Source organism: Phyllobates terribilis, unplaced genomic scaffold, assembly GCF_046119375.1.
Source record: "Phyllobates terribilis strain yellow unplaced genomic scaffold, ASM4611937v1 Scaffold_5__5_contigs__length_657084704, whole genome shotgun sequence".
Taxonomy (NCBI): domain Eukaryota; kingdom Metazoa; phylum Chordata; class Amphibia; order Anura; family Dendrobatidae; genus Phyllobates; species Phyllobates terribilis.
This window is the reverse complement of record NW_027362765.1, coordinates 173,363,614-173,386,822: the sequence shown is the minus strand read 5'-3', so window position 1 is coordinate 173,386,822 and position 23,209 is coordinate 173,363,614. Positions and strand designations below refer to the sequence as shown.

The following is a 23,209-nucleotide window of genomic DNA, read 5'->3' as shown; positions in this document are numbered from 1 at the left end:
GTAATTTTTTGGCTGACGGAAGATCACAGAGACATGTCCGACTTTGTTCTGAGGGCTGGATCGAAATCGTCAATGCAAGTCAATGGAAAAAATCGGACTGCACTTGGATGATATCTGAGTGCAGTCCAATTTTGATGGAATGTCAGAAAGGAAAAGGTGGAGAAACGTTTTTTTTTTTCAACTTTTCCATGTACGAGGAAAACGAGTGACACGACTCGGACCACATTCTGATCCAAATAATTTGTCTGTTTTCCTCGTATGTGAGAAAAACTGAAGTCTGAATGGGGTCCAATATTTTTACCCAAAACATGTAAGCAAAATGGATTGTTTTTAACTGTGTGCACATTGCGCTTGTTTTTTAATCCCGTGTTATTAATAGCTACGTTCTGACCACCTTTCTGTTGGTGCTGGAGAACATCCTATATGGACCTGCTGTAGAAGCAGACCACAGCCTGCCTACCCTGGAAGTTTCCTGAGGCCTTCCCCCTTAACACTGGAGTGTAGAGCTGAACCAAACAGTTGTGCTTTTTTTACTTTTTATTTAGAAAATAAAAGCTGCAGTCTTATTCGTTGCTATGAGCAACTGCTACTTTTATTTTCCTCCACTGGCGTACTGCATAGTAACCAATCAGATTGCAGCTTTTCTTTTTTTAGAGCAAGTTAGAAAATAGAAGCAGGATTCTTATTGGTTACTACAAACAACAACTCAACTTTTTTTTCCATCACTGGGGTACTGCATATAGCAACCAATCAGATTGCTGCTTGTTAGTTTTCCAGCGCAGGTTAGAAAATAGAAGCTGGATTCTTATTGGTTGTTGGTGCCTGTCGCTGCTCATCTGTGTGTATGTCGGTGTGTGCACACGTCCGTGTATCGCTCTGCGCCGCCTTGTCTCCCGGTCGGGTCTGGTTATCAGCAGCCATTCTTGTAGTGTATCTCTCCGTCTCCTTCCTCTTCCCTATGTCCTCTCCGTCAGTGCCCCCAGTGTGACAGCTCGTCGCCCCCCTCCCGGCAGCGGCTCTGCCCTGTATCTCCCCCTCGCCTCCAGCAGCAGGAGGAGGGGGAGGGGAGCTCCTCTGTCATCCTGTGAGGAGGGAGAGACTTATACACAGTGCGAGCCGGAGAGAGACACAGGAGGAAGGCTCCGGCCATTGCCAGGGATTCCCGGCCCCTCCACCTAAATGAATGGCGTGGCTTTCTGCCTGGTGGGATCCCCGTCTTCCCCCGCCGCTCAGGTAAGAGACGCCTGGCACCGAGGACCCTGCTCTGCTCCTGGACCGGCAGGGGCTGGGTGGGGTTTGGGTGGCAGCAGATCCCACAAGTACATGGAGCCTGTGCTGTGAGGGGCCTGCTCTGCTGGAACTGTGTGTATGTATGTGTATATATATATATATGTCCAGCTGTGTTATCCCCCGTATCCCCTCGTTGCCCTGTATATAGAGGGCAGTATGGACTTACAGGAGGCATTTACATTGGGTACCGCAACTCCGTACTCATCTACAGTATATAGAGGGCAGTATGGACTTACAGGAGGCATTTACATTGGGTACCGCAACTCCGTACTCATCCATATACAGTATATAGAGGGCAGTATGGACTTACAGGAGGCATATACATTGGGTACCGCAACTCCGTACTCATCCATATACAGTATATAGAGGGCAGCATGGACTTACAGGAGGCGTATACACTGCTCAAAAAAATAAAGGGAACACTTAAACAACAGAGTATAACGCCAAGTAAATCAGACTTCTGTGAAATCAAACTGTCCACTTAGGAAGCAACACTGATTGACAATCAATTTCACATGCTGTTGTGCAAATGGAATAGACAATAGATGGAAATTATTGGCAATTATCAAGACCCACTCAATAAAGGAGTGGTTCTGCAGGTGGGGAACACAGACCACATCTCAGAACCAATGCTTTCTGCCTGATGTTTTGGTCACTTGAATGTTGGTTGTGCTTTCACACTCGTGGTAGTATGAGACGGACTCTACAACCCACAGAAGTTGCTCAGGTAGTGCAGCTCATCCAGGATGGCACATCAGTGCGAGCTGTGGCAAGAAGGTTTGCTGTGTCTGTCAGCGTAGTGGCCAGAGGCTGGAGGTGCTACCAGGAGACAGGCCAGTACACCAGGAGATGTGGAGGGGGCCGTACTAGGGCAACAACCCAGCAGCAGGACCGCTACCTCCGCCTTTGTGCAAGGAGGAACAGGAGGAGCACTGCCAGAGCCCTGCAAAATGACCTCCAGCCGGCCACAAATGTGCATGTGTCTGCACAAACGGTTAGAAACCGACTCCATGAGGGTGGTATGAGGGCCTGACGTCCACAGATGGGGGTTGTGCTCACAGCTCAACACCGTGCAGAATACTTGGCATTTGCCACAGAACACCAGGATTGGCAAAGTCTCCACTGGCGCCCTGTGCTCTTCACAGATGAAAGCAGGTTCACACTGAGCACATGTGACAGGCGTGACAGAGTCTGGAGACGCCGTGGAGAGCGATCTGCTGCCTGTAACATCCTTCAGCATGACCGTTTTGGCAGTGGGTCAGTAATGGTGTGGGGTGGCATTTCTTTGAAGGGTTGCACAGCCCTCCATGTTCTCACCAGAGGTAGCCTGACTGCCATTAGGTACTGAGAAGAGATCCTCAGACCCCTTGTGAGACCATATGGTGGTGCAGTTGGCCCTGGGTTCCTCCTAATGCAGGATAATGCCAGACCTCATGTGGCTGGAGTGTGTCAGCAGTTCCTGCAAGATGAAGGCATTGAAGCTATGGACTGGCCCGTCCGTTCCCCAGACCTGAATCCGATTGAGCACATCTCCCAACACGTTGCACCACAGACTGTCCAGGAGTTGGCGGATGCTTTAGTCCAGGTCTGGGAGGAGATCCCACAGGAGACCATCCGCAACCTCATCAGGAGCTTGCCCAGGCGTTGTAGGGAGGTCATACAGGCACGTGGAGGCCACACACAATACTGAGCCTCATTTTGACTTGTTTTAAGGACATTACATCAAAGTTGGATCAACCTGTAGTGTGTTTTTCCACTTTAATTTTGGGGGTGACTCCAAATCCAGGCCTCCATTGGTTAATAAATTTGATTTCCATTGATGATTTTTGTGTGATTTTGTTGTCAGCACATTCAACTTTGTACAGAACAAAGTATTCAATGAGAATATTTCATTAATTCAGATCTAGGATGTGTTATTTGAGTGTTCCCTTTATTTTTTTGAGCAGTGTACATTGGGTACCACTCTCCGTACTCATCTATATACAGTATATAGAGGGCAGAATGGACTTACAGCAGGCATATACATTAGGTACCGCTCTCCCTACTCACTCATCTAGCTGTATACACATTATGGCCGCTGGGTTTGTCTTATCATCCCGCGTCTGTATTTAACCGATCCTTACAGACAGCAATGGATGCCTTCCTTTACAATCCACTTCTCCATTGACTTCAGTGGTAACAATACCAGCGGCAGTTTGTGAAATCGATAGCAGAATATAATAACAGAACGATTATCGCCATTGTGATCCGAGCCTTGTTGATCCCATGGATGTCGCACGTTTTTACACCAGTGGTGCCCGGAAGACCCCATTTATTGACTTTTAACTGGGTCTATTGGATATGATGGCGATGCTGTTTTTCCCCTTCTAACAAGACAGAATCTGCATTGAAGAGTTGGTTCACAGATCAGGACCTATTTATTACATATGGAGATACCACATAACGGACGGGTGGTTGCTTTAGATTTCTTTATGGATGGATATAATATATGTATTAGCCTTCTATGACCTCTGTATGGGGTTAGCAAGTTTTCTATATAAAGGAGTCGTGTGTGTGTACACATGGACATATCCCACCCCAGTCTAAAAGTATTGCACATTCTATGTGAACGGATGTCCCATAGACATCTCAGCCCATCAGAAGACGACATATTTGCCCCCTCCAGCTGCACAGACTTGTTGAAATATGAACAAGTCTGCACAGTCAGAAAGAAATGACTGATTTTTGATAGGCTAAGGGACATTAAAGAGGATATCCGGAATTTAAAATAATTTTTGGATAACAGCTGGAAAACTGATAAAATGCAGTACTTACAGTTTCAACTTCCTCAGTTCCAGAACTAATGCGCCCCATGTCCCGTCAGTTTTGTTTTTCTTCCCTGTAGCGATGACGTCACCTGTATGAATCAGTGGATGTGTACTGTACATTTATTCTTACCTTTTTATATAGCGCCATTAATTCCACAGCACTTTACAGATATTATAGACACTGTACCCATTGGGGCTCACAATCTACATTCCCTATCAGTATGTCTTTGATTTGTGGGAGGAAACCGGAGTACCCGGAGGAAACCCACGCAAACACGGGGAGAACTTACAAACTCCTTGCAGATGTTGTCAATAGTGGGATTAGAATTCAGCATCCCAGCGCTGCAAAGTGCTAACCATTGAGCCACCGTGCTGCCATGTAAGACGTCACCTCTGAGACTAGTGATTGGCTGCAGCGGTTACGTGCATGTACAACAAGGCATCACTGCTAGGGAGTACGCAAAGAGCTCCCCAGACCATCAGTCCTGGAGATGCCTATTAGAAATCCAAGACAGCCTTGTTAAAACTTGTTTCTCTTTACATTATTTAGAAAGTTGCCCTTAGCCACTAAGGCCGGTTACACATGATTGACATTTATGGTCCGGCGACCGCAAGACTCATGACCAAACCCATCAGCCTCATATATAGCAATGAAGGCCATTCCATCATCACACCCCCAGTCCTCCTTGCCAGTCTACAGTTATAACATACCATATACTTTACTTGAAACGCAGCGGCCAATTACTGGCATCAGCAGAGTAACATGGAACACCCTTTTAATCTGCGTGGAGGACAGGAAATCGTTTGCCCGGTCATCAAGCCCCTCTGTGGGCGGGGGTGGCAAATGTACTCACTACATTCTCTTCATTAAAATACCAGTCCTCATGCCCTTTATTTGCTGTACCCACAGGTGGGCACTTTCTTTACAGTGGGTGGGAATACTAGTGTAGCATTTATTGTGCTCTGCTGTAGACTTGTGTCCTGTTCACACCATCATTACAGTACACGCTTTTAAAGCTGGAATAATGAACCACTATGGCCCCCAGTTATGCTAGCCACAGGTCTAGATTTATTGGTCATTAGAGGAACTCTTTTACAAATGTTATTATTCAGTGACCAGTACGGCAGAGGACTCTGGCCATCTTTCTAATGTCATTACTTGTTCACAGACAGGGTTGTTTGGTCGAATCCTGTCTTCCCAGACTCCCACGTAAACATCTGTTTGGTATGTAATTTACATAGAGGCGGGGGATCAGCAGCTGCCAGATACATCTGGCACCACTTATCTAAATTGGATTGGACAGGATGAAACTCAACAGACATAAATCCAATACACAATGAATTTTCTGCCAATCTTACTTAACTCGGCATGTGATTTTATATATAATATATATATATTTTTTTCTTACATTGGATTAGTATTTCCCAGGATGTGTCTGTGAGTAAATGACTCCATTCATAGTGAGCGATGAGAAGGCCTGTTCCACTTCCCTGTAGTGGCAGGAACGCTGACATATAAAGATCACGTTTTGATCTGCTTGCTGTAACATGCATGTTCCCGGCCTCTATCATTCCTATGGTTTCTTGTGCATTTTTGTGGTTTGCATTAAAGATGTCATCATTTGCTTGCACAGTCTGTGGTTGCCATGGTAACAGCTCCCTCCTTTCCAGGTATAGGCGGTTGTAGTACGGCATAAGTGGAGTAGTAGTGTGCACCGCCCTCCCCCAAGTGGTTACAATAATGTGGCCTGATTTCTGCCAGACCATTGGGGCCCAGTGCAGATCGACTTCCTGCACACTGCCGTTCCCTGCCCTGTCTTACAATGGTATCTCACATAATCACCAGCCAGGAGCATTATGATGCAGCATGACAATGTGCAATTTGCACAAGATATATGTCAGTCCCACTGAATAGGGTATTAATGAGAACAATTATTTTTCTTCCTACAATATAGGCTTTGTAAGTCCCATGTGCTGCGTCTGGATTTTATTCAAAGGTCGCTGGTCTTGGAATGTTTTCTGAGCATTCTGCAATACTTCATGATAATGTGGCCTGTGGGTGGCACTATTTTACAGTAGGGGTAATTCCATTCACGTATTTTCAGGGTAAACGGATGGATGCTGCTAATTGTCCAGACGTTTTAGAGCAGGCATGTCACCTCCACCAGATAAAGATGAAGACGTGACAGGTGTCGTTGTAAAGATTTTACTGGATGAGCCAGAGCTGCACTTGTTGAAGACGTGATCTGCCCCAGCACATGTAGTCTTTGGGGATTCCTCCAGAGCAATTGTCTGTTGATGAGAGCTCTGAGTTGTGGTTCTACAGCAGCTCGAGTCACTTATTTCGATTGTTTCATGTTCAGACTTAGCTGATATTTTGGCAGATTTTTAGTGCAACGAGCTGCAATATCGCACATAAATGCGATAAAAAAACATGAATACGTGGCTCCAGTTCTCACTTATTCTAATGCCATGTCGGAACAGCCTGAGTTACTGTCACCGGGGATCATGCTGGTGACTTTATCAATTTTATGGGAAAAAGCTATATTCACCCCTGACAAGGCACATACGTTCTACCTTTATATTCTTATACTTACTAATCAAGCAGATGCTTCTGTCAGAGAATACTTCCAAAATATGCTTCTGATCAAACATGAAAAGTTTTTTTTTCTTTTTTTGTACGTCTCCATGAGAAACCGGAGGTATATAGAGAAACAGTTGCCTTGCCCTATAAACGTCTATGGTGGCCGTATTACCTCTTTGTACTACCATAATACACTTGTGTACGTGAACTCGTGCATTTTTTCCATGCTACACTGCTCATTGGTGTATTAGATGGAAATATGGATCGGGCATGTAGGATTTAAACATGTCCAATCATTTGGTTCTCAGAAGAATTGGCTTATCCTCCCCCCCCTTCCTGTTGAGAACACAGCCAAGCCGAGCGTATATGTGTGAGGGGGTCAGGATCTAATATCTATGATGTACTGCCACCCTTTCCTGTTACGGGACCCCCAACCGTAAGAAGATATTCATAAGAGTTGGACGTCACCTCACAGGAGGTAGCTGGAGAATCCGGAGAGTCTTACTGTATCAGTTAAACCTGAAGTGCATTGTAATAATTGAACATATGGTTACTATTAGCAACAAGCCTGAGTTTTGTCAGTGAGGAGTCTGAGATGAAACAATGGGCCAATGTGACAAGTGTTATAATTGCTTTGGGCTCATGTTATGGGCACAGATAACTTAATGTGGGGAGAACGAGTCAAACAACTCCACTGTGCACAAACCCTAAAATCTAGTACCATTTGGCGATGAATGCTTGTACCGATCTCTCAAAGATTACAATATTGTGTATGTGGCAGAGCTTCATGATGTGGTGTTGTCTGCCCTCTGCTGAGAGTACATTCTGCTTGTGTGGACATATACCCATGTTCTAACATCCCCATGTAATGCACTCTATAACTGGCAGCGCCAGTGTGGCACTGAATTATCATGTCTCTTAATACTAGACAGGGCTGACAAATCAATCCTTAGAGAGCTGGGAAGAATGGCAAAACCTTTCTTTAACACTGTGGCTTCTAATAGACCCTTGGACCCTGAAATTGGGGTCTGCTATTGTCATGTGATGACTGATGAGGTGATGTAGATATCACAGATGGGACCCCCTACTTCAGACCCTCAACTTCTCCCTGATTTAACTTTGATCCTTGATGGGCTGCTTCCCAAATTTCATCTCCACTTCTCTGATCATGTGGAGCTACACTACTTGCTTAGCTCTGCTGCATCTGTGTCCATCTTTCTATTCCCTAATACATTTTGCAGGGCATTTCTGCAGCTTGTGTGTGTTATTACATATATTATTTATTAGAAATAACTTCAGATACTTCGGTCCTGGAACAGATTTCCATATATTAATTAGATTTTGATGAGGTCACGGGAGATGGGTCGGGTTGGTGGTGGTTACTTTTGGTATAGTTGGGTACAGAGCCTTTCCGCCATCATTCATCTGCTTGTGAATGCTTCTGAGCTATGGTATCCATGAATCTACTCTTCTGTATCACACCCTTACTGGCCACGTTGGCAGCATAGTTCTGATTTGATGTTTTTTTTTTTTTTTTTTTATAAAAATGGAAATAGATTTCTGGGAGAGAAAGCTATAAAAATAAAATCCAATCTATATTTGCTTTGTTAGTAAGACAATAATATTTTTATATCTTATTAGAGAACATGAATGGTGTGTAAAGTGGGGTACCCAGCTCAGGACCCCATCCAGGGATCAGGGCTACTCTTGCCCTGGTGGACCGGCCTGGGCTCCTATTATATGGTCAGACGTTCAGTTGAAAAGTTTTCTGTTCTGTAATTTGAAGCTTTCTGCGTATTAGTTTTGGAAAAGTCCAATTAATCAGGACAAGTACTAATGAAATAATGTCAGGTGTTTATGGCGAGCCTCTAACTTATTTTAGAATAATGAGCTGATGAGAATGCACCCATATAGTAACCTTATTCCAGTAGTCTGTCTGTTCGTGTCCAATACTGTACGGCGCTGTGTGAAGAATGTGCCCCAGCCGGCTTTCTAAGGGTTATAGTGTCAAACTTGCATTTTTGTGGAGTCCTTTTCAAAAATGACATGTGTGTCTCAAAAATGACATGCCCCCTCTGAAAGCCAGTGTTTATTGGGTGTGAGACGTTCCTGGAGTGGGGGAAGGTTACAATTCTTTCAGCGAGTGTGAATTTGACATCTACGTGCAGGTAGACAGCTGAGAGGTTGGAAAGGAGAAAAATTCACACAAATAATACCAAATTGGTGCCATCGGGGGCGTCATCATCATCATTCCTAATATGCAGCAAGCTATGTAGTTAATACATGATTTTTACAATAATAATTAAAGGGTTGATTGTGACTTGTAGGACTGCTGCTTCCAATAGGAGGCGCTATAGAGTTCAAGCCTTCTTTTTCTCTGAAGAAGCAATTTGCATACAATAATAATATATTTAATATTTTAATTTCTATATCTTTTTTTATTTTGGTCCTTGTACTGATCACACTTTTTCTTGTGTGATCAGTTGGATCCATTTTTTTTGTAATATAAACATTTTTACCTTTTTGTCACCATCATTTTTGCCACCTAATCTGAGAGCAGCATAATGTAGGGACAAGACCCCACTTCCAGTGATGTGTCACTTACTGGGCTGCTTGTTGCAGTTTTGTAAATCCCTGCTTTCTCTGCTGCAGATCTAGCAGTGCTCTGAATGCTGAGCTCTGTATAACCCCGCCCACATCACTGATTGGCAGCTTTCTGTGCACAGATCGCTGGAATCAGGGTCTCTGTCTGTACATTATACTGCTTTCAGATTAGGTGGCCAATTCGTAGTCGTGCCTCAAGGGTATCATTCATGCTGCCTGTGGTTTGGACAACCTGAACCAGGTGACAGGTTTCCTTTAAAATGTAACTGCACTTTCACAAAACTTTTAACATGTGGTAGAGACATGACCGAAGTTTTGATCGGTGGGTTTCCGGGTGCTGAGGCACTCGCCAATCGCTAAAACGAATCTGCTTTCGTTGAAGACTGAAAGCTGGTGTACTGACTTTCTTAGGAGTCCATCTTCAGTCTTAGAGGAGAGCCGCACTTGCCTCGGGCTTTTGGTTTAGTTATTGGTGAGGGTCTCAGCACCTGGACCCCCACCATCTCTATAACATGTCAAAAGTTTTGTGAAAGTGTAGTTCCACTTTATGGATTGCTATATCTGTAGGAAGCATTAGACGGGCATTACTACTTCATACATTTATGATGTAACCACAGAATATGAATCCCCTGTCCGGCAAACGACGGTGTCCAGTGGTGGCCACATATAGGGCTAGAAGGAGTTGAAGTGGAGGTGGCCTTGTGTTGAAGTCTACGGGAGTTACGGTAACAGCTGAGGACAGTATAGGATAGTGTTCACATTAGCATTGTAGCTTTGTGTAAGTCTTGACCCTATGTCGGATATGTTGTATGGTAACTTATAATGCGGTCTAGCAGGCTTCTGTTACAGTTCCCATAGTTTTCACAGTAAGAATGATGGGGCAAAAGCCATGAACTCCAGTATGAACTTTGCTAAAGCCTGTATCATACATGTTTCTTGTTACTATTCCCGTCACTTCAGCCTTATATTTTGTAGTCTTGGTATTTTTCGAATTGCATGATAATTTAGGGCCTAAATATTTCTCTCCTTTTGGAATCTGTATGTAGGATATGAAATGGGGACAGTACATGGCTGTGAGCTTATTAGTGGGGGTGTTAGTGCTTGCAGATCTGTATATACTGGAGGTTATTTGCTTGACTTTCCATTTCACAATTGGTTACATAGAATTGGAATTGATATGAAAAGCTGCGAGTTTCTGTTGTTCTAGTGACTTCTTCCTGATAATATTTATAAACCCAGGCTAATCCCCATGTGGCAGCCAGCGCCAGGCATGTGTACATGTATATACATGCAAGTATGCCGAGGAGGAATGTCATCTGCACTCCATGGCTCTCAGACATGTCCTTACTGAGCGGGGGCCGTGCAGTATACAGCCCTGTGCCATTGTATATTGTTCTGCGGCTTCATACCATCTGATGACACTCGTGCGCCCTGTGGCAAGCCAGAAGTATCCCCAGCAACTAGAAAATGCCTGTTAACATTTGACTTTAGGGCTTTTTTTAAAATTGAATGTGGTTTTATGAATTTGACTACATGGGTCATAGATTGCTGTAATATAGCGTTCCTGCCAGAAGTTTTCCAGCTTCAGCATGGTCTTGGGCTGGCTGGGTGACAACTGCTCCACTGAGCCAGCAAAATGTCCATAGTGGTTGTCACTCCTCTTTCCTTACTTGGCTCTGCAAACTAACGTTACTGATCTCTGAATTAATCACTATTACCGTAGGCTAAATATACAGACTACCATCTGAAAATGGAAAAAGACCTTCTCCCCCACACATGACCCCCAGAGTTCTTGCTCCTGGACAGGATTGGCCCTCTTCACTATGGCCTGGTTATTTTGAGCATGTATAATATATTGGGCTCAATGTTTTCCTCCAACAGGAAAGTGATGGAATAATTGGATCTGCCATAGAAATGTAAGAAGAAGATCTCCCCCCAAAGCTTCTCCCGAGTCTCTGTATACAGGCTTGATAATTGGCGCTGGCATCCAGTCTATGTACAGCATGCTGAAGGATGTGCCAAATACCAGGCTAGATCTTTTAGGACATTTTGGTCGTCTGTTTTAGGGTCTTTCTAGCCCTTTAGGACCCAGTGGATTTGCATGACTAGAGTACAGACCAAAAGTTTGGACACACCTTCTCATTTAAAGATTTTTCTGTATTTTCATGACTATGAAAATTGTACATTCACACTGAAGGCATCAAAACTATGAATTAACACATGTGGAATTATATACTTAACAAAAAAGTGTGAAACAACTGAAAATATGTCTTATATTCTAGGTTCTTCAAAGTAGCCACCTTTTGCTTTGATGACTGCTTTGCACACTCTGGGCATTCTCTTGATGAGCTTCAAGAGGTAGTCACCGGAAATGGTCTTCCAACAATCTTGAAGGAGTTCCCAGAGATGCTTAGCACTTGTTGGCCCTATTGCCTTCACTCTGCGGTCCAGCTCACCCCAAACCATCTCGATTGGGTTCAGGTCTGGTGACTGTGGAGGCCAGGTCATCTTTTTTCCATTAACAGATTTCTTTTTTACTGATTTTGTATCATGTAATCACAAAGCAAGAGTTGAACAGTAGCGTCAGTTGTACATAGTTTTACATCGAATTATAATGAGAACGACATGTCATTGTATGCTTCTTCGACGACGTAGAATAAAATAGCCCATAATGAACAGTGAGAAAGATGATGCTATAAAAAAGAAAGGGAAGAAGGGACGATTGGGAGAAGAGTGAGGGGTGGTGTAATATTATTTAGCTGCTGTTTTCATTTTCCCACAAAGACGTTGATGTAGGAGTTTCTCCTTAGCATTTGTACTTCTACTACATTATATGGCGATTTCTGCCTCCTGGAGAGAAGTGGACTGTTATCTTCCTTTCCTGACCTGACACAACAACCCTCATCCGCTGATTATGTAAATGTCTATGAACAATCTAATGCACAAGTAGTGCTGAGGCCTTATCTATTCTGCATGTTGTGTAGTGATCTGCAGTTTTTGAAATGGCTCATTAGTCTACAACCTCTTGCTTACGGCCCCTATACACATTAGACAAAAAATTGGCCCACAAACCGTTTTTTTTTTCCAGAGGAAAAAAATATCTCAGCCCGCTTTGACCATGTTAGATTTTGTTCAGCTAACGATGCGGATGGTGCTTATTATCGAGAGAGCAATATAACACACCTGACCCCAGTATTGAATGTTTGTCCATAGAAACAAACTTTTCACCAAGAAAACAGACTATTGTTCGTTATGGTTGAACTTACAGATTTCTTTTTATAACTATTTTGCATATTCTCTGTGTAAAGGCACAAGTCAAGGGGTTTTCCACTTTCAGTAAAGTGTACCCCAAACACTGTAAAATAACTGAGCAGGTACTCGCCCTCCCTGTGTCCAGCACCAGTTCCCCACCGCCGCTTGTCCCTTCTGCCTCGGCAGAGCTGCTGAGCTCCGTGATTGGCTAAAGTGAAGCTTTGCGCTTTCAACATGATGTCACCACTGCAGCCAAAGCACTAAGACCCGAGGAGTGTTGTGGAGCAGGCTCTGGACCCTGGGAGGGAAAGTACCTGCTCTTTTTGCTATTTTAGGTATTTTAGAGGGTTTTAGAACATTAGGGATTTTCTTTCGGCTATTTTCTGTCTAATTTCTCTTTCATAGTGGGTCTGTGAAAGTTGTCATCTGGGGTTTAGTTTTCTATTGATGGGTTACAGATCTGTCTTTCGGCACAAAGACTTTTCAATGACAGTACCTACCAAACAGCGAAAATTTCCAACACAACAGATTATCTTTTTGACAGATTTTTGTGGGACGGCTATGGCCATGCTCAGAGACCTCTCTGTCACATCCATATGCCCAACTATGGGTGGCAGTGAAACACTTACCCTATGTCCTCAGCTCTATCGATTTCTGGATGTGATTACTTGTTTTCCTGACTACACGCCCTCATCTATATTGACCGCTTCAAAACAGAGCATTTCGCTAGGTCTGGCTCCAATATATGTGAAATTTGTATTCGTGGACACAGTTGTGCCAGATGTGTCCGCTTTTTTTCCAGGTCCAAATTCCTTCGCTGTAAGGACAGTCTGCTTCTAATGAATCTTCAAAGTTGGTATAAGCTAACACTTGTACATTCTCATTGCTAAAAATGCTGAAAACGCTGATAAGGGGAACCACAAAGTACGTTCCTTAGTTGCTTACTTTCAACTCCCTGTACAGTGCCGTTCAGTTGGTTAGTTTTATGTTGGCATGTTTGCTGTTTTATGACCTGAGGTTGTAGGTGTTGATAGGAGAATAGCTATGGGTAAATCAACAATGAAGTAATTGGACAAGGTCTTCAAATCGAGGAACTGGCAACGAAGACACGGCTCGTACATAGTCTGGTCTTTTCTGTAGTAACAATGGATGCGAAACCTGGACGATAAAGAAACAAGACCGAAGAAGAATCGATGACTTTGAAATGTGGTGCTCTAGAAGGATATCATCAATATCATGGATGGCAAGAAGAGCAAACGAATCAATCTTGGAATTAATGGTGCTATATAAGTGAGTAAAATAAATAATAAATAAACAAATCAAACCAGACATGTCAGTTGAACCAGGGATCACCAGGCTACGACTTGCCTACTTTGGACACATTATATGAAGAGAGCAACCTCTGGAGAAGGACATCATAGTCGAAAGATTAGAAGGCACAAGGCGAAGAGGAAGACCAGCAACCCGATGGCTTGATACTATCAAAATAACGGCAGCGAAGACCCTGGTGGACCTATCTAGGCTTGCAGAAGATCGATCTTCCTACACAGTGTTGATCCATAAAGTCTCGATGGCTGGAGATCGAGCCGAAGGCCGTTAAATAATAACAAGTAGAAATAGGCAGGCACATGCGCGACTACTTCTGTTCAGTCTACGCTCTGGTGAAATGGAGAACTCATGCATATATTGATATATTGTGCGTATGCTATAAATATCTCAGAAGGGAAACTCCTTATAAGTAAAATTTTCCATAGTGAAGAGATGAAGGTGAGCATACAAATTATAATATAAAGTAATGTAAAGCACACCTTAACATATAAAATTGTAAAGATCAATACAGGGTGAAGTTCAGGAAAGCTGCTTAATCCCTTCAACATCCAAAGGGGCAAATAAACTTTACCAGGTCCAGGATCTTTAAGGCACATCTAAAAATGTTCCTGGATTCCACCTCTTAATCACACTTACAGTGCTAGTATGCAGATGGAAAAGATCAGTCCTGGCGTTCTTAGGTAGTGAAGATCTTCATCCTCTCACCGCTCATGATGTGAACTCCCTCGAAACATAACTGAACAAAGAGCAGCACAGCCAGGTACACTTATCCAAGAAATAGGGTTTTTTATACTGACAAAATCCACTTAAAATATAGGCATCAATAAAAGGAGAGGCAGCACGCCAGTTCACGTTGGTACAACAAATTTTATTTCTCGGATAAATGTACCTGGCTGGGCTGCCCTATGTTCAGTTGTGTTTTTAGTTGGTTTACATCATGAACTTTGAGAGGAAGAAGATTGTCAATACCCAACAGTGCTGGGGCCAGTATTCTCCATATGCAAACTGACACTGCAAGTGTGGGGAAGAGGAGGAATCCAGGAGATTTGTTTGGACATGCAAATTAGTCTAAAGTCATCCACTGATGCCAACCACCTAAATGTTGCCTCAAGGATCGTTCTGCATGTCAGAGGAAAAAAGAATTGGGCATGTTGTTAAAGGGGTTGTCCAGGTAATCTAAATTATTGTTTGAATGCCTCTAACCAACTAAAAAAAATAAAAGACTAACTGATAGGGAATTTAGCTCTTGAGCTCCACTGTGGACTGTGGAATTAATATCACTATATAAATATATATATATAGACTTGCCTTAACCAGTCCTCTGCAAGTCCCTTTCTGTCACTTACCTGGTTCCTCCTGGTCTGAACATCTTGTTCCCATACTCAGCACTACGGAAATAGGCAGTAGATCACTGGCTGAGATGGATCACCAGTGTGGCCGGTAATTGGTGAAGCAGTTTTTCCCAGTTTCTCAAGAATGGGGACTAAGTAAGCACCCGAACAGTAGCTGTTTTTTTTTTTTTTAGGTTATGAAGTTTTTTTCCATGGATATCACAGTTGTTTTTGCTCTGAAAACCACATAATTTATTTTCTTAAATAAAACCTCCTAGTGATTGCAATGAGAAAACACCCAGATTGCACATGGTGCCATTGTTTCCACTTGTTATTGTAAGCACGAAAAAAGAAGCTTCATGTCAATTCTTCATGCATTTCTGCTTGGGGGGAAAAAAAATCTCAAAATTTGACTACTGAATCAATTGCAGGAGAAAAAATTGTCCCATACACAAAGGGCATGAAAAAGTACACCATAAAAATTGTATGTATATAATATAATAGTATAATGCGTAGAAGCATGTTCCCACTATGGCCATTTCACAGACAAAACCCCCCCAAAAATGAGCATATACCCTGTAGTAAGTAAACAGCGTGCAAGCGCTCATAGGCGCGAAACGGCCGTCGTCGGCACAGGTGTTACACATGTACCCCCCAGCTTGTTGTGATTATAATGCAACAATAAAAAAGTAAGTTTTTACATGAACCGGTGAGTGCCTTCTATCTTTTTTTGATATTTTACATGGACATGCATATTTGTATAGAAGTTAATGCACCCGGTTCGTATGGGATAGGTGCTTTGTCCTGCTCTATTGAGCAAAATTACGAAAGCAAAGGTGCTGCCTTTCTGATCTACTATGGACATTAAAGTGTAAAAAGTCATCCCACCATGACAAGGTGTATCCAATCGAGATGGTCCTATTCTGTCTCTAGTATTAAAGCCACCTCAGCTGACCTCAATATATATAAGGACTGAATGTTTAGACACCTGCCCATGGGGAGCTGTATAGATGAAATGCCTAGCTCAAAAAGGGGGAGCCACACCACTGTTTGTACAGAGTACAAGAAACTACAGCAAAACCAAAGAAATGACCCGGATCATATGTCCCTTCTCCCCATTGAGAACACATGCACTCTCAGCTGAACTGAGCACACGTTTGTATGTAAAAAAAAAAATACGGTTTGTACGACTGCTACTAAAGATAGATCGGACACTTTGAAGTATGAAAGGAAGTAGATGACTTTTTACGATGGCCTAAAAATGATGGTTTATTGGCATTAAATCTGCTTGTGTAAACAGGCGTCTGCCAGTCATTAGAGGATACTGGAGAAAAGACAAGCGATTTCAAAAGCAGCTGCAATTTTTAAAATCATACCATTGTTGTTAGTGTTATGTTCTGCTACCAGAGCTAAGGAAAGAGAGGAGATCTGTCCCTACGATAGAACTCAGCTTAATCCCTACGATGTAACAGGGGACCTGATCCTGCGATCAGACCTGCTAAAGTCCTAAGCTAGTCTGTACGGAGACCTATAGATGTGGGGAAGGAATCCCTACAAGTACTAAGGACTGGGAGGAATATGGGACACCTCCTAACAGAAATAGTAGCAGACAGACGAACAAACAAAATATATAGAACATAGAGGTCAGTAGACCAAGCAAACTAACAGAGCAAGACACAGAGCACAGGCTAGCTAGAAAGTAGATATACAATGAAGTCCAGCAAAGCCAGAAGGGCGGAGCAGGCTTAAATAGGCCAACAAGGTCATGTGACCAGCAAAGGAAAAAAAACCTAAGAGCAAGGTTCTAACAGTACCCCCCCTTCTAAGAGGATCCTCCGGATCCCCTAGGACCAGGCTTATCAGGAAATCTCCTGTGAAACGCTGTGATAAGTCTGGACGCGGAAACATCATCCGACCTCACCCAAGAGTTATCCTCGGGTCCGAAACCTTTCCAGGCCACAAGATACTGCAAACTACCTCTATACAGTCTAGAGTTAAGGATGCGAGAAATTTCATATTCCCCGTCCTCCACCACCGGAGGAACAGAGGCAGAGGCGTCACAATCCAATACAACAGCTTTTTTCAACAGAGAGACATGAAATACCGGATTAATTCTCCAGGAGGTAGGAACCTCCAACCTAACAGCAGATTGGTTGACAACCTGAAGCACCTTAAAGGGCCCTACAAACTTGGGACCCAATTTCTTAGAAGGAATCCTCAACCGCAGATTCCTAGAGGACAACCAAACCATGTCACCAACAGCGAACAAAACCTCCTGTCGTTTCCTATCAAAGTAGTCCTTAGATTTTCTGTTGGCCTCCTGAAGATTACCACGCACATCCGTCCAAACTCTCTCCAAATCACCGGAAAAATTCTCCTCCTCAGGCACGGCAGATCCCAACTTGGAGAACGACCCAAACGACGGATGTCTCCCAGAACAACAAAAAAAAGGCGAACAACCAGCAGAAGAAGATGTATGATTGTTCAGAGCAAATTCAGCAAGTGGCAGAAACTCAGACCACCCCTCTTGATTGTCTGCCACAAAACAACGCAAGAACTGCTCAACATCCTGGTTTTTCCTTTCTGTCTGGCCATTAGATTCAGGATGATATCCGGACGAGAACGATAAATGAACTCCCAACCTGTCACAAAAGGCACGCCAAAAACGAGCCACGAACTGAGGACCCCTATCAGAAACAATGTCAGTAGGAACGCCATGAAGTCTGACAATTTCCTTGACAAAGGCCTTAGCGAGAGTTTTAGCGCAGGGCAGTTTGACAAAGGGAACCAAGTGACACATCTTGCTAAAACGGTCCACGACCACCAAGATGACAGTAAAACCCTCAGAGGGGGGAAGGTCAGTTATAAAGTCCATAGCCAAATGTGTCCAAGGAGCACTGGGAACCTCCAAAGGACAAAGCAACCCCGCAGCAGGAGTATGTGAGGACTTAGATCTAGCACATATAGTACATTGACGCACCCACTTAATGACTTCCTTCTGCCATCCAGGCCACCAAAAACTGCGACCCACCAGTCTCTTGGTCTCAGAGATTCCGGGATGACCTGCCAACCGAGATTCGTGACACTCAACAAACAAATCTCTCCTAAAGGTCCCAGGCACAAACAACCTCCCATGAGGAGTGTTAGAAGGGGCATTCTCCTGAGCTTTAAGAATCTCATTTTCCAAAACGGAGTCCAAAGCAGCTATCACAACACCTTCTTGTAAAATGTTCTCCTCTTTCTCAGCACCGACTATGGGAGAAAAACTGCGAGACAAGGCATCCGCCTTAACATTCTTAGTACCAGGGATGTAAGTAATGGAGAAATTAAACCGCGAGAAAAACAGTGCCCACCTAGCCTGACGGGCATTCAGGCGCTTGGCAGCATCAAGATATATCAGATTTTTATGATCCGTAAGAACCTGAACGGGAAATTCCGCACCTTCCAAGAAGTGGCGCCAGTGTTCAAATGCGAGTTTAATAGCCAATAATTCCCGATTACCAATATCGTAATTCAGTTCAGTCTCCGAAAAAATTTTTGAAAAAAAGGCACAGGGATGTAATCCATCCCCGTTATCCTGAGACAATACTGCGCCAACCCCCACAGAGGAAGCATCAACCTCAACCAAAAACGGCTTAGTCACATCAGGCTGCATAAGGATGGGAGCAGAGGTGAACCTCTCCTTGAGATACACAAAGGCTTCAATGGCCTCAGAAGACCACTGAACCGCATCAGCACCTTTCCTGGTGAGATCAGTCAGAGGTTTGACAATACTAGAAAATTTTTTTATGAATTTTCTGTAGTAATTGGCGAAACCCAAAAACCTCTGTATCGATTTCAAACCAATAGGCCTAGGCCATTCCTGCACAGCCTGAACCTTAACCGGATCCATCTCAAAACCTTTGCTGGAGATAATGTAGCCCAAAAAACGAATTCTCTGTACAGCGAACTCACATTTCTCCAGCTTAGCAAAAAGCGAATTGTCCATTAATAACTGTAATACCTCACGCACGCTCCGCCAATGAGACTCCAGATCCGGCGAATAAATCAAAATGTCATCCAAATACACAACCACATTTTTGCCGATCAAAGGTCTAAGGATGTCATTAATCAGATTCTGAAAAAATGCAGGAGCATTAGTAAGACCAAAAGGCATAACCAGATTCTCAAAATGACCCACAGGAGTGTTAAAAGCAGTCTTCCATTCGTCACCCTCCTTCATGCGCAACAGATTGTATGCCCCCTTAAGGTCAATTTTAGAGAACCACTTGGCCCCCATTAACTGGTTAAACAGATCAGGAATCAATGGCAGTGGGTAAGGATTGCGTACAGTAATTTTGTTAATCTCACGAAAATCCAGACAAGGACGTAAACCGCCGTCCTTTTTTTTTTTACAAAAAAAAATCCAACCGCCACAGGAGACTTAGAGGGCCTAATGTGACCGGCGGCCAAACTTGTCTGTATGTATTCCTCCAAAGCCTTCCTCTCAGGAATAGTAAGGTTAAATAAACGACTTTTAGGAAGAGTCGCTCCAGGGACAAATTCAATAGAACAATCATAGTCTCTATGGGGAGGCAAAACCTGCGATTCCTTCTCAGAAAAAACTCTCCAAAAATCCTGAATAGGAACAGGCAATTCTCCCCTATCCAAAGCTGCAATACGCCCGTTACAACACTTGTCATAACATTTATGGCTCCAGGATTTAATTTCACTGGTAGACCAATCCAGTACAGGATTGTGAAATTTTAACCAGGGCAATCCCAATATTACTGGAGAAGGCAAGTTATTCAACACTACCAAATCCAATTTCTCATGGTGAACACCATTAATAGTGAGAGGAAATTCACAGACCTTGAGAGTAATATTCTTCAAAGGGGAACCATCCACAGAAACCACAGCAATGGGGGATGATAAAGGTTCAGGTTTTAAATTGAGTCTTTCCACGAATCCCCCATCAATTACATTCAGAGTAGACCCGCAATCAACAAACACCCGAAATTCCATTAATTTTTTCTGAGCAATCGTGGAAGCAGCTAAAAATATACCCTTGGAATTTAAACAGGCAATACGGGCGTGACTGACCATTTTTTTTTCTTTCTTCATACGAAGCTCACAGCCTTTAATCAAATGACCAGATTTTCCGCAATAGAAACACAAGCCTTCAGAAAATCGACTGTCTTTTTCTTGAGAGCGAGGTGCCACCGATCCAATCTCCATCGGTTCACCACTGTTAGTACACACATTCTCATAACCAGAAACTGACATAGCAGAGGATTTTCTCTCATTAACCCTTGCACGCAGTCTTCTATCCACCCGTATAGCTAATTGCATAGCCTGTTGCAAATCTTCAGGTGTAGGATAAGCAATTAGCAGGTCTTTAACCCTTTCACTGAGCCCAGCAAGAAATAGACTTTTCAGAGCAGAATCGTTCCACCCTGTTTGAGTAGACCAACGACGGAAATGAGTACAATATTTTTCCACATTACCTGATCCCTGTTTTAAACGTCTCAACTCAGTCTCAGCTGATGCGACACGGTCAGGATCATCATATAATAGTCCCAAAGCAGAAAAAAAACTATCCACTGATCTGAAGCATGTATCACTAGGTTGCAAAGAAAAGGCCCACTCCTGAGGCTCTTTGCGCAAAAGTGACATTATGAACCCTACGCGCTGGGATTCATCCCCAGAGGACTTAGGTCTCAAACGAAAATACAATAAGCAAGCATTTTTAAATGAAAAAAATTCTCGGTGTTCACCAAAAAATAAATCCGGCAAACATACATTAGGCTCCAAGAAATGTGCTCCAGGACAGTTACTCACGTGCTGACGGAGCTCGGCCACCTCCAGAGAGAGTCCCTGCAGGCGATGAACCAAATCCTGAACCGACACCATGATGGAACAGAAAAATCTTTCCTTAGAGAATTTGCTGGCTGGACTTACTGTTATGTTCTGCTACCAGAGCTAAGGAAAGAGAGGAGATCTGTCCCTACGATAGAACTCAGCTTAATCCCTACGATGTAACAGGGGACCTGATCCTGCGATCAGACCTGCTAAAGTCCTAAGCTAGTCTGTACGGAGACCTATAGATGTGGGGAAGGAATCCCTACAAGTACTAAGGACTGGGAGGAATATGGGACACCTCCTAACAGAAATAGTAGCAGACAGACGAACAAACAAAATATATAGAACATAGAGGTCAGTAGACCAAGCAAACTAACAGAGCAAGACACAGAGCACAGGCTAGCTAGAAAGTAGATATACAATGAAGTCCAGCAAAGCCAGAAGGGCGGAGCAGGCTTAAATAGGCCAACAAGGTCATGTGACCAGCAAAGGACAAAAAAACCTAAGAGCAAGGTTCTAACAGTTAGAAATCTTGTCCTTTATAACATTAAAGGGATTTTCCAGGGTGAAATTAATTTATTTTATTTATTATGCATTGCTTATATAGCATACTCCCCAGTGCTTTTCAGACATTATCACTGTCCTCATTGGGGCTCACAATCTAAGTTCCCTATCAGTATGTCTTTGGAGTGTGGGAGGAAACCGGAGAACCCGGAGGAAACCCAGGCAAACATGGGGAGAACTTACAAACTCCTTGCAGATGTTGTCCTTGGTGGGATTTGAACCCAGTGCTAACCACTGAGCCACCTTGCTGCCAGGGTGAAATGAAAAGTCTGCAGTCATTGTGAATCCTGACTGTGTGCCCTATAAGTCCCAAGTAAGAGGGTGGTCACATGGCTATATGTGATTTGCATATTTGCAGTAATATGTGGACTAATGTCTCATCCGACTTCTGTCAATTCTCTTGTATTGAGGAGACTATTCGGCAATTGACCTCAAGTTTGCAAATTGCATACAAGCAGTGACGTGACCACAACTCGCTCGGAGCATACAGGGCACACTGTCTCATAGTGATTGCAGACTTTTCATTTCAGCATGGAAAATCCCTTTAACACCTTGCTATATCGACAATCATTGCCATTTTTACTAATTTATCTTACCCTGTAGAAGGTCTATTGGAGATCGTCCATGTGGATGAGACCTCCTTCCATGAATATGCATATGAATGCCTTAAAGATCAATAGTGGAAAAAACCCACCATGGAAGCTGCATCTAGTGATCACTGAAGTCACGACCCTATAAGCACCATCTACGATAAAACACAACATATGCAAACCATTTCCACCGTTATGTATATCTGCAGTTTGTGCCATTTGTTCCTGTTTGTTCTACTTGTTTTCTCAGTGATTGTATATGTTCTCGTTGATTACCTTTCCCCAATGCATAGTTTCTTTCCCTCTATTCTTTGATGTGTGCTCTCGCATTCTTCCGTGTGTTTCTTACACTCGGAGGCTGTATTGTGTTGCGTTCATGAAATCTGGGAACCACTTGACACAATTTCCGTCCCATTTATAAAGTACAAGGTAAACTTATAGCCAGGACTTTCCTATAAATACCTGCAGTGGTTTACAAAGCACAAGCTGCATTTACTGGCAGCTGATCTCTCAGTTCCTATTAGGCAGAGTTTACACATAGGGATTATTGTGCCTGTTTGCAGTGATAGTCACTGCATGTAAGTGGTCAGGTCGATCCACCCTATTCAATTTTGTGTTAATATTTTGCTTATGTGAGCTTGATCACTTGTCTATGTTGGAGTACAGACGCATTGGACGGTTGTCTAATCCTGTGACATAAGCGGCATCAGAGGTGCCTTATAAATGCTTCTCTATTAAAACGAATATGCTGTACATTGGGAAAGCTGTGTGCATGCTAATTTTTGTAGAGAAAGGATCATAGGAAAATGAAGACTTGTTTGCAGGCAGTACTATCCAGACAAAGTGATCGCCTGCATCCCAAAACGCGTTTCACAAGTGAAAGAGTTTGAACCAGTGAAGTCTCTGAGATGTGTTCTGAACATAACATGTAATTGCCGCAATGGTGAGTATCATAAAACTTTACTTTTAATATTCATGGATAAAAAACATAGTATCACATACTCTATCTTATCAACT

The 23,209-nt window shown here is 43.2% G+C and overlaps 1 protein-coding gene across 1 annotated transcript in view; it reads left to right on the top strand.

Annotated features, from left to right (window-relative positions):
• The first annotated feature begins 833 nt into the window (after positions 1–833).
• Positions 834–23,209, top strand: part of ARHGAP23 (Rho GTPase activating protein 23) — a 109,415-nt gene continuing 87,039 nt past the window's right edge. The window contains exon 1 of the mRNA XM_073683469.1: positions 834–1,233. Within this exon, the coding sequence (XP_073539570.1) occupies positions 1,180–1,233 (54 nt within the window). The 5' untranslated portion in view covers positions 834–1,179. The remainder of the gene's footprint in view (positions 1,234–23,209) is intronic.